Here is an 11,541-nt window from a genome sequence, read left to right on the forward strand (position 1 = left end):
GCGACGCGCGCGGACTCCGACGGGCAAACGGCGGGCGGCAGCTCCAGAGAGCCCGCGGGGCCCGGGCGCCCGCTCCACCCCGGGGCGCACGGCCTCACCCGCGCACCGCCCGCACCCGCTCCCGCCAGGCATGCGGCGGGCCCAGGACTGAGGGGTATCTGCTCTCCGGGTCCCCCTCGGCCCCTGCCCGGTGCACCAGGCTGTGCTCCCGGCGCCTGGCGGGCTTCCCGGTGGCGGCGCGGCGCGGGGACTTTTCGCCTCTCGCGGGCCTCTCCCGAGCGCGTCTATGAGCGCAGCGTTCCCGCCGTCGCTGATGATGATGCAGCGCCCGCTGGGGAGTAGTACCGCCTTCAGCATAGACTCGCTGATCGGCAGCCCGCCGCAGCCCAGCCCCGGCCATTTCGTCTACACTGGCTACCCTATGTTCATGCCCTACCGGCCGGTGGTGCTGCCGCCGCCGCCGCCGCCGCCGCCCGCGCTGCCCCAGGCCGCGCTGCAGCCGGCGCTGCCGCCCGCGCACCCTCACCACCAGATCCCCAGCCTGCCCACCGGCTTCTGCTCCAGCTTGGCGCAGGGCATGGCGCTCACCTCCACGCTCATGGCCACGCTGCCCGGCGGCTTCTCCGCGTCTCCCCAGCACCAGGAGGCGGCGGCTGCCCGGAAGTTCGCGCCGCAGCCGCTGCCTGGCGGTGGCAACTTCGACAAGGCGGAGGCGCTGCAAGCCGACGCGGAGGATGGCAAAGGCTTCTTGGCCAAGGAGGGCTCCCTGCTTGCCTTCTCCGCGGCCGAGGCTGTGCAGGCGTCGCTCGGTGAGTCGGCGGCGCGCGCTACCCGGGCGGGAGGGCGCGGGGGCGCGCCAGCTCCGTGTTCCCGCGGGGACCGAGGGGGTGAGGCCGAGCCCCCGCCCGCCCCCCGCCCCGGATCCCCCGGCCTGGGAAGCCGGAGGATGCGGCGGAGCTGCGCGGCGGGGCCTCCGGAGGGCATTTAGAGCCACGCAACAAGCGCGGGGGCGGGGTGCGCATTCAGAGCCCCGGGCCAGCTGCTGCTCTGAGCGGCAAATTTATCTGCTGGAGAGTTTGGCCGAGTCTTGCACTCCCCCATCTCCAGCGCTGTGACCTGGGATCCCGGGTAGGTTTCAGCCTTTAGGGGAGGGGGGTTGGGCTGCGCGTCTTTGCAAGGAGGGTGCCGAAGGGCGTCCAGACCTAGTAAGCCCCTTTACCGGGCTTGCTGCTTGCCTGGGAGAATCGGATTCCTAGGAGGCTGTGCGTCCGCATGTGTGTGCTGGGGTGTCCGGTGGGAACTTCTTCTAAGGCTACAAAACTTCCCTTTGACCAACATCATCTGTCTCAAAAACCGACATGGTCTGGGACCTGCACCTCCCTGTGCGCTCACTCTGGCTGCGATGAAATTGAAGTTCACGGAATTTTGGCGGCGGCGGCGGCGGGGAGGGAGGCGGGCGGGCAGGATGAATCGTGAACTCCCCCTCAGTCCTCACCCAGCCCCCACCCCGGGGACAAAGAGGACGCTCTCTTGGGCCTCACGCCTCCTGTTACTTCTGCCTTAAGCTGCGGGAGGCTGGGAGGGTGCAGAGGAGGCCTGGTGGCCCCTTGAGTGATGGTTCTGGGCAAAGGGCCGTCGCCTGTACTGTCTCCTCCTCTCCCTTGAGCTTTCTCACGCCCCCCCGCCCCCTTCTCTACCCCTCAGAGGCCAGGAAATCACAATGTGTTAATGTCACAGAAAGACAATCCGCTAAGGGGGGAAAATGCCCGAGTGACGGTGGGAAAGGGAAAGGAAGGCCAGTGTGCGAAATGTAATAAAACGCCGTTTGGTTTTGCTTTCAGTCGGGGCTGTCGGAGGGCAAGGGAAAGACGAGTCAAAGGTGGAAGACGACCCGAAGGGCAAGGAGGAGAGTTTCTCGCTGGAGAGCGATCTGGACTACAGCTCGGATGACAATCTGACTGGCCAGGCGGCTCACAAGGAGGAAGACCCCGGCCACGCGCTGGAGGAGACCCCGCCGAGCGGCGGCGGCGCGGGCAGCACCACGTCCACGGGCAAGAACCGGCGGCGGCGGACTGCCTTCACCAGCGAGCAGCTCCTCGAGCTAGAGAAGGAGTTCCACTGCAAAAAGTACCTCTCGCTGACAGAGCGCTCACAGATCGCTCACGCCCTCAAACTCAGCGAGGTGCAGGTGAAAATCTGGTTCCAGAACCGCCGGGCCAAGTGGAAACGGGTGAAAGCCGGCAATGCCAATTCCAAGACCGGGGAGCCCTCCAGGAACCCCAAGATCGTCGTCCCCATCCCCGTCCACGTCAGCAGGTTCGCCATTAGAAGTCAGCATCAGCAGCTGGAGCAGGCCCGACCCTGAGGGCCCAGGGAGGGCCCGGACCACCGTGGAGGAGCACGCAGTGCCCGAGGGAGCCCATGGTGGACTCCACCGTGTTGGAAGCAAAACTCAAAGTCACCCCCCAACTTTGGACATCCCCGGCCAATTGAGAGTATATTCGTTAAACAGGCTTGAAAGACTGCTTCTGAAGGGGCTACAGCTACCCCTGAAGACACACTAAATATTTATCATACTACCCTGCTTTGTACCTTAGATGTCTATATAGACTGGATCTCAGCTGCTGTATTTTGAAAGTTCTAGGAGCCAACTACCCCGTCATGTCCTCCAGCCACATTCCAGAAGAGAACAAAACCTCTGCTGTAACCTGCCACGCAGAGCAGCCACTTTTCCATACTTTCCCAAAGGTAAACATCACATGCAGGAACAGACACTGGGGTCTCCATTTATTTTTGTTTCTATTCTGGCTTTTTGAGTTGACTGAAAAGCTAGACGTTTTGGGGCAGCCTGGAAATTCGCTTTGCTTTGGTTTTGCCTGGCTTTCTTTCCTGGGGTTGCATATTCTATGAGCCATGTCTGAAGCACGTCTCCGTTGTGTTTAATTTATTTCAATGTAGCTTATTTTCGTATAAGTTATGACATTAAAACAATCTCAGTCTTGTGAATAATAAAGAGGAGAGAGAGAGGGAAAAGACCAATTCTTGGGTCTCATAAGTTTGTCCAGATTTGACTGTTTAGAGGGAACCGCCTGCCGGCCTGTGGCCAGGCAGCCGGTCTGAGACCGGTACTGGATGAACACCCCGTGTCCAGGGCCTCCTCAAGCCGGCCGGACATGAGCCGCACAGCACCTCACCAGGTTTGAAATAGGCCAGCAAGAGCTCCAACTGGGTTATCGATTTGAGCAAACCTAATTTTCACCTTAGGAATCTAACATCTTCCCCTCTGCTCAGCCTGACCAGTACCTAGGAGGCTGGCAAACTTTGGCCAGAGGAGGTGGGCGCCGGAGGAGGGAAAGTGAGCGCGGGTATGGGTGGCTTCGCACAGACTCCTGATTCTTTAAATCGACGACAGCCGGGGAGGGAACGCGTTTCCTTACAAACGTCCCGGACCCGAAGAGAAGCGGTGGCTCGCTCGCGGGTCGGGGCCGAGCACTCGTAAATCAGCCTCCGGGCGTGATCCTCCGACGCGAGCAGAAGCCCAGCTTAGCCGAGCGGCGCTCAGCTCGTTGGCGGAGGCGGGCTGAGAACGCCCGCGGGCCGGGCACCTCCCTCTCCGGGCGGGGTCGGAGCGGGGCGGGACCCGACCACCGCCCCACCCCGAGGATCGCCGGCCAGGTGGGGGGCCGGGCGGCGGGGCTGGGGGTGAGGGCCGGGCACCTCCCCCTCCTCGGGGTGGGGGGCGCGGCCAGCAGGGCGCGGGAGGGGCGTGTCCGGATTCCCGACCCCGCTCCCCGACCCCCGCGGACCGCGCCCCCCGAGCCCGGCCAGGGCCGCGCGCTGCTCCTTCCCCGACCCGAAGCGCCCGGCCGGACGCGAGCGGCCGGGCCTTCCGGTGGCCGCGGTGACCAGGGGCGCGGTGCCGGAGCCCTCGCGGCCACCCAACCAGCAGCCCGAAGGGCGAAGAGCAGCCGGCGCTCCGCCAGCCTCAGCCTTCGGAATGGAGGCCGGGGAACGGATCGCGGAGCAGCCGCGCGCCTCACTCACCGCGGTTCTCGGTCCGGGAAGGCGAAATCCATCGCCGTAGGTCAATACTAATACAGCCTTAATTTATACGGCTTACGACCCGTCACCTCTGCGCGGAGGAGGGGCATTGGGGGCCGAGGTTTGAGCCCGAACTTCAGGCGCGAAGTGAGGGCCGGGCGCGACCGAGACACCGATTTCCGCCGCGTTCCCAAGATTTCCAGGGACAGAAGATGGCCCGGGCTTGGCTTTTGAGCACAGCGATACTGAGTGGCCGTTCCTCCGAGGGCCTCAGTCCGCTCTGCGGGGAGCGGAGAGCTGTGGAGGCTCCTTGCTGCCCCCCCGCCCAGCGCCCTGGGGCCTGAGGTGGGAGGTGCGCCCGGGCCGCTCCCTGCCCGGCGCACGGTCCCCAAAGGCCCCGCCGATCCCGCCGGTGGCCCGCCGGTGATCGCGCCCGGGCCGCCTGTGGGCGTCATCTGCTCGCGGCAGGTCCGCACTGGCCGCTTGCCGCCGCCGCCGCAGCAATGGAGGCCCGTGGAGACGCCGTCCCCGCGCCCCCGTACCCGGGCCTGTCCGTCCCCAGGCCGGATACGTGCCCCTGGCAGAACCGCGGCCGGTGGCGCAGAGTCCGGGCCCGAGGACCTGGGGGGCTGCGGCCTCCGCGGCGGGGACGCCCCCACCTGGCGCTCCGGGTCCGGGGAAGGAACCCCGGGTGTTGAGAGCAGGGCGCTCCCCGCAGACCCTGGCGTGCCCCCCGTCCCATGTACCCTTGCACCATAACAGGTGTAACCCCTCCCCCCCTTCTCCAAAAGCCCATGGTAGGGATGGGAGGCACAGAGTGGAGGGGCCCAAAGCCTTGGCTTCAGAAACCTTGGGGGGAAAGCGAAGCTCCCTAGCGAGGAGGGGGGGTGCCTTCAGGGAGCCTCGTGGTGGGCTCAAGCTCCCAGGCCCACCCCAGCTGCGCCGGTCCCTGGCCTTTGGACGCAGGAGGAGCAGAGGGCCCGGGGCTACGCCAGCCTGGTGGGCACCGCGGCACCGGCCACCGCTGGGCCCCCCCTGCCCTCTCTGTGGGCTCCGTCTCCCTCCTCCCCAACCTCTGAGCACCGGGCGCCCCGGAGAGCCCAGCGCGGAGGCCCAGGCCCGAGAGACAGGCCGAGGGGAGGAAGATAAACAAGCGGCGCTTGATGGCCGCTGTCATCATGGCCGTCATCATGGCTTTCATTTGGCTGCTTAATGAGTCACATCACAGGCAGAGAGAAAAATTGTCAATCGCCCGGGCCCTAATGAATTTTTTTGCAAATTGTAATCAAGCCAGGCCGTCTCAGCTGGCTGATTAATGAGACCCACGAGGCTCGGCCAGCACCTCAGCTTTTTATTCCATCCCGTCCTCTCTGCACTAAATTAACAGCAACTTGTCTGAGCTTCAAATTAACTCCCAATGATTAATTCTGATGGGGGGGCCTGAAGAATAGCTTGTTCTAATAGGCTCTGGCCTGAGATGCTGTTGGAAATTAATACACTTCCCCTTTGGCTGCCGGCTTTAATCCAAGGTTGGGTTTTGACATCACTATATTTGTTGTTACAATAAATCCCACTTACATCTGCAGATCAAATAATTACGCTTGGGAGCGCTGCGGGCCTGCACCCAGCCCCTCCCTGCGCTGCGGCTCTCAGAGCCTGCCTGCACCCTGCGGCCACCAACCAGGGTGGGATCCTGGGGGCCGGGGGTGGGGGCCGCGGAGGAATAGTCGCCCAGCCCCAACCCTAGGCCCCAGCCTCGGGGAGCTGGGTGCCCCTGGCCTTTGCAGAACTGCGGGTACTTTGAAAACCTGCAGCCACGTCTCCACGTTCTGGGGGCAGGGCCCTCTGAGACTGGCCTTGGGCCTTAAACAACCTCCTGCCCCGGCTCCCCGCCGGGGCGGGGGGAACCCCTCGGGGAACCAGGGCTTGGACTTGCCCACCCCAGCCCCGTGCTGGGAGTTTTGAGACTCAGCACGCGCTTCTACGCCCAGCTTTTGCCACGCAGTCCTCAGCCCCAGGGTGGCATTTCGCAGGGACTTTTCAGCTAAAGGGGGTGGGAGGAGGGGGAGGTGGGGAGGTGGGGTGGCCTTCTAGGCCTCTCAAGACCAGGTTTTGCCTGGCGGAACCATCCCGATTCTACGGCTGTCTGCGCGCCGGCCGGTCCGCACTAGGCGTGTAGCTGGCCGGAGCCCCTGCATTCCTCCCTTTCTCCCAGGGTCAGCGCCCGCGCAGTCTTGCGGCTGTTTGTTCGAGCTTAATTGGCTTAATCATTTCAGCTGTGTCTGGCAAGCCTAGAACGGGGCCTCCAGGCCGCTCCCTCCGGCCCCCCGGGCCTGTCCCAAGCAGAGCGGCGCTCTGTCCCCCTCGGCAGGGGGTTGTGCTGGGTGCACAGGAAGCTGGGAGGGGCACTCTGGCGGCCTCAGGATCTGACCACCGCCCGGTTCTCGCCTCGGGGCCTTCTCAGCTCCCTGTGGTCGTCCCGAGTAGGGGTCTCCCTAGTGGCTGGAGCGCCGCGCAGTCCGCGGCCTTGGCCGCACAGTCGGTTGCCTTCTGTCGTCACCTGCAGGAGGCTTGGGTGGCCACACGGCCGAGCGGCGTGCCGGCGCTCAGCCCCCCTGGCCGGGATGCTTTCGCGGATGCGCCCCTATTTCTGTCCCGGGAGACCCCAGGCCTCTGGCCAGGCGCGCACAGCAGGAACACGTGGTCCGCTTGGGCCCTCTGAGGTGCCAGGGCTGTGCCCACAGCCAGGGCACAGCGGGGCCTTTTTCTGCCAAAGCCGGATGCCGGGCTCTGAGGTCTAGAGGGGAGCCGAGGTCCGGGGTCTACCGGAAAGGAGTTGCCGGGCAAAGGGAGGTGGCATTAATCTTCATTTCGGCCCCTTATGGTGTAAACAGGAGAAATATGATCCTGGTAACCGAACATGAATGCAAATCACACCGTCAGAGTAATAAAGCACCTGAAACCCCGACACACAAAAGCAACACCATATGTATGAAGACAACCTGCATAAATTATAAATTCCATCATCAAAACTGATTGCCGACTTGAACAGTTCAGAAGTGAAAGGCCTCAGCTGACTTCCACCCGCTCTGGCTTTGGGGAAAGGTCTGGGAGCGCGTTCCCTTCGGTGGGCACCGGACCAGGGTAACTGGGCCCGGGGTCTCCTGCCAGCACTCTGGACCGATCTGCTTGCATCGGAGGTGGGGCGCGCACCGCCGGCCCCGCCCGGGGAGGAGAGGAGAGGAGAGGAGAGGAGAGGAGAGGAGAGGAGAGGAGAGGAGAGGCCCGAAACTCTGGAAACCCTACGAAGTTCCGTGCAGCTGGGGCGAGAGGCGCCACCGGCAGCGGGGCTGCTGTGCATTAAGGCCGGGTCTGGATTCCAAACACCGCGCCCACCAGAGCAGGGAATGCCGCCCCTCGACCCCGACCCGTGCAGCCGGCGCTCAGAGGTCTAGCGCTGAGCCGACGTTCCCTGCGAGGGCGTCCCTCCGCGCGGCGTCGGCTGTGTGACGAGCAAGGGTGTGAGTGTGGCCGGGTGTGCGAGCGCGGAGGGTGCCAGCACGTGTGTAGGTGTGCGATTCCCCTCTCACGTCTAACCCCGCTTTGCCGAGTTTCCCGGAACTCCTGGATCGCGGAGAGCCAAGAGTCCGACCCCGCTGGAGGAGCCGTTCCGGGGCGCGCCCTGCACCTTCCCCCGCGGGAAGCCGGGCCTGCGCCTCGAGCTTTACCTCCACTCCTGTCCCAGCGCGTGGAGGCCCCCGGGTCTGGTGTCTGGCCTCCGCCTCCCACCCTCTAGCGCACTCCGTCCCCTTTGACCTCTGAGCTCTCCGCACACACCCCTAACCTTTCTGGTCTCTGGGATGACGTCCTCCCCCCACCCCACCCCGGCCTTGGAGCTCTCGCGGCTCTGGACTCCGGGCTGCTCCGCTCCCCTCCCCGCCCCCGAGGTCCAGCCCGCCTCCTCCTCTAGGAGCTCCCCCAGCACACACAGCTGGGGGGCCGGATCTACCGCCTCCCGCCCAGCAGACCCGGCCCGGAGCCGGGCCGCGCACCGGCCCGGGGAGAGGAAAATGAGGCCGGCGCAGCTCCGGCCAAAGCGCGGGGAGACGCTAGCTCTGCCCGAACCGTCGGCGTCCCGTAGGCCTCGAGGGAGAGAGGAAGGAGGTCGCGATCGGACCCCGCGGTTCCGAGGAGGCCGGGAGGCCGTCGGCCCGCGTGCGGTCCCCGGCCCCGCGCGGCCTTGCCGGGGACAGGCTCCCGGGCCCGGAGTCCCAGGCTGGGGGCCCATCAAAGGCGCGCCCGCGGCCCGAGAGCTGCCTAGGGCCCGGGAAGGAGCCGGGGGCAGAGCCCGGCCTGGGGGGCGGACGTCACGCTGGGCGCCCCACCCCCAGCCTTCATCTCTTTATTTCCCGCCACTGCATCGCGCGCCTTTGTCATGCCTGTCCCGCTCTGGTGTGGCCGCGCGTCCTCTTAAAGGGCTCGGCCCCCCAGCTCGGGCTCCTCGGCCGCCCGAATGACAAAAGCTGAAATGAGATTACACCGACCAGATCCCATTAAGTCGGCCCCCCGGCCCGCGCTCGGGCCGACTCAGGTCCTTCAGCTCTCCCGTGCCCCCCTCTCCGCACCCCCAGCCCGACTTCCGCAGACGCACCTGGCTCTGCGGCGGGGACCCTGCGGCAAGCCGAGCGCCTTGGGGGTTTGCAAGTGGCCGCCTGACCCCAGGGAGGGAGCGCGGCCCGGGCTCTGAATGACAAAAGCCCAGCCCGGCCACGGCGCGGAAGGAAACCGAGAGGGGCTGCCCCCAGCCCAGCTTGGACTGGGCCTCCCTGCAGGCAGAGGCGGGGTGCAGCCCAGGCTGTCAGAACCCAGGCCAGGTTGTTCTGTATGGAAGTTTCTGGGGCACCTCGCCCATAGGGCCAGCCGGGTAGCTGGGGCCTCAGGTGCACGTAGGAACAGGAGAGACACCACCACCCCGTACCCAGTGCTTTACCTGCCCACTCATCTCACAGTTACTGGGAACACAGGGGGAGGCTCCCTGTCTGCAGATGTAGCAGCCAGACTGAGGGAAGTGGCTCCGGTCAGGGTGTCGCTTGCAGTGGGTCCTGGATCACTCCAGAATCTGATCGCTCCCTCCAAAAGCTTTGGGTGCTGAGGTCAAGGCCATTGGCACACACGGCAGCCCCCTGAGTCGGGGGCCAGGGCTCAGGTATTGGCCTTTTGGGGCAAGGCTGGTGGTGGGGAAGGGCTGGTGAGTCAGAGCTTCGAGCACCCTTGTTGCTGCATGTGGGGTGGTAGGATGGGGCTGGAGATGCCTGGCCCTGTTTCAAGATTCCCTTTTTCTTCAAACAAAGGGTCCGTCATCTTGAGATGAAATTGGGTGGATCTTCCAGAGACGGGGCACAGAGCAGTGCAAAGAACACTGGAGGGAAGTCACATCCCAATCGGAGCTCCCTAAGCTTTGGTCCCCTAACCTTGACCAAACCACTTCCCCCGTCTAAACCGTTGTTCCTTCACACGATGACCTGGCACAAGGTTCCAAACTCCAAGACGTCTTGGTTTCTGGGGAGGTTTATGATGAAACACAGATGAAGGGCACGGTACCATCAGGGCCACAGCAGCAGCCCGTTTAGGGCCTCGGTGCACAGTTTTGAATGCAGACCACCTGGGTTCCCACGCTTGGGGGTTTAACTCTCCAACCAAAGCTGATGTGGGCAAAGGGCACTGGGCAGCGCTGGGGCACACAGTGAGCCAATATTAGCCACTGCTTCCATCTGTGTCCGAACAGAGGCAGGTTCCCCAGCTGAAGGCTGGCCAGAACCAAGGGCTGCATGGACACTTCTGCCTCTGCAGCCCCTCCTCTGGGTTGGGGTCTGCTGTGTGACCTCAAGCTCCTTGGTGACAGCCCTCCCACCTGCCCAACCCAGGTTTGTCCTGCCGCAGCTGAGGCCACTGTTCAACCCTGTCCTCTGTGGAGGTGGCCTGGGGTCCGCAGCACCCTCTTCGCTCACTTGGTAAACGGCCTTCAGGTCCCGCACCGGCACCTTCTGTCCTCAAGGGGCCCGAAGTCTGTGGGGAGGAGACAGCTGTATGGGCTGCGGACCACCGCAGCAGGAGACACCTCTTCAACCCATGAAGACTATCGCAGCTCGATTTTCCTCCATGACACCAAATGACTTCAGTGATCCCCAGGTGCCATCCGACCGGATCTGCTGTGACGTCTTAGCCCTGGAGGCGGGGGTCCCTGAGGCTGGCCTGGGGTGGAGGTGGGACTCCAGCTCTAACTTGTTCTTCTGCACGAAACCCGGCAGAGGAGGTCTCAATGGATGTGTAAATTACGGATAACGACGTGAGTCTCTTTTCAGAAGGGCCCGAATCATTCCTCATGTTCGCACAGCTCCTCCTTGGTACCGGCACCCATCTCCCTCCAGAGGAGCCTGCTGGGATTGTTTAGAAAGCTGGCAAGAGCCCGAGCACTGTGCAAACTAAGATAAGCCTCTTAAACGCAGTGCTGTCGCCGTCCTTAGGCAAAGAATCTCTGAGTTGGGTGAAATCTCGCCAGACTCGTCATTTGGTTTTCCAGTCACTTGGGGCACGGTGCCACCCACATGCGGAATGACCACAGACCTTCATGCGATCATTCAGAATATTTGTGTTACCAAAGCAATGATTCAACATCCACGTATGTGATGATTACTTTGGGGCTTTAAACTATTGATCATTGAAAAACGTTTATCAGTAGTTTTGAAGTGCATTTCCATTTTCCATCACTACGGCTGGAATTTTTCCCCACAATAATTTTCCTATTTCAGGATTTTGAAAGCTATAAATTGCCAGAAAAGAATGATAATTGCCCATCTTTAAATGGGAAATTGTTAATTTGGGATTTACAAAGGACTTTCCTTCATGAATAATAAGTGAAGACAAATTTGTCTTCCTGCCTCATCTCTGGAGGCTGCCGTCTCCTTACAGCGCCACCTATAGGCAGGGCGTCTCTATTTGGTGTTTTTGGCATCGCTGGTAGGACGGTTCTTTGGTACGGGAGTGTCCCGTGAATGTCAGAGATATGACCCAGTTAAATGACAGCCAAAAGTGCGCTCAAGGAGAATGCAGCTGTCCCCAGCTGAGAACATTTCTGGGCACCTGGGTGCAATGCACATCTTTGGGCCCTCGGTGCCAAAGGGGAAGACAGCTTGTTCCAGTGTGGGGAGACCAGTGTGCCCTGAAGCTCGCGGCAAGACCCTCGTCCCCAGCCAGTTTGGGCAAGAAAGGCACACAGGGCAGAGGCTCCTGCGGGGAGGCTACCGGATGAACAGGCATTTACCAGGGCCTCTCCCCGCACCCCAGTGACCACAGTGGGGCTGCTCCGGGCACCCAGGGCCACCAGTCAACACAGCAGTGTTTGCATGACCAACTGCCTACAGCTCAGCGCCCCTAGGGCTCACCTGGCTCCTCCGTTCAGATGCTCCCCGGGCTCTAGGGTTCCTGCTTCCCCGCTAAGGC

The 11,541-nt window shown here is 63.0% G+C and overlaps 1 protein-coding gene across 2 annotated transcripts; it reads left to right on the forward strand.

Annotated features, from left to right (window-relative positions):
- Window positions 1-286: 286 nt before the first annotated feature.
- On the forward strand, window positions 287-2,365 carry GBX2 (gastrulation brain homeobox 2). 2 transcript variants are annotated; one of them, XM_024124500.1, is made up of 3 exons: window positions 287-813; window positions 1,108-1,128; window positions 1,842-1,950. In XM_024124500.1, the coding sequence occupies exons 1-3, from the start codon at window positions 287-289 to the stop codon at window positions 1,948-1,950; spliced, it is 657 nt and encodes a 218-aa protein (XP_023980268.1). The 2 variants fall into 2 exon arrangements, with proteins under 2 accessions (XP_023980268.1, XP_007110739.1); XM_007110677.1 differs by lacking the exon at window positions 1,108-1,128 and having other exon boundaries at window positions 287-809; window positions 1,842-2,365.
- The last annotated feature ends 9,176 nt before the right edge of the window (window positions 2,366-11,541 follow it).

Source organism: Physeter macrocephalus, unplaced genomic scaffold (assembly GCF_002837175.3).
Source record: "Physeter macrocephalus isolate SW-GA unplaced genomic scaffold, ASM283717v5 random_813, whole genome shotgun sequence".
NCBI lineage: Eukaryota > Metazoa > Chordata > Mammalia > Artiodactyla > Physeteridae > Physeter > Physeter macrocephalus.

Bases quoted from the DNA above. Each gene is read 5' to 3' on its own strand.
- GBX2 (XM_007110677.1), top strand. From the start codon at position 287: ATGAGCGCAGCGTTCCCGCCGTCGCTGATGATGATGCAGCGCCCGCTG. The intron at 810-1,841 runs GTGAGTCGGCGG...TTTTGCTTTCAG, and splicing joins GGCTGTGCAGGCGTCGCTCG to TCGGGGCTGTCGGAGGGCAA.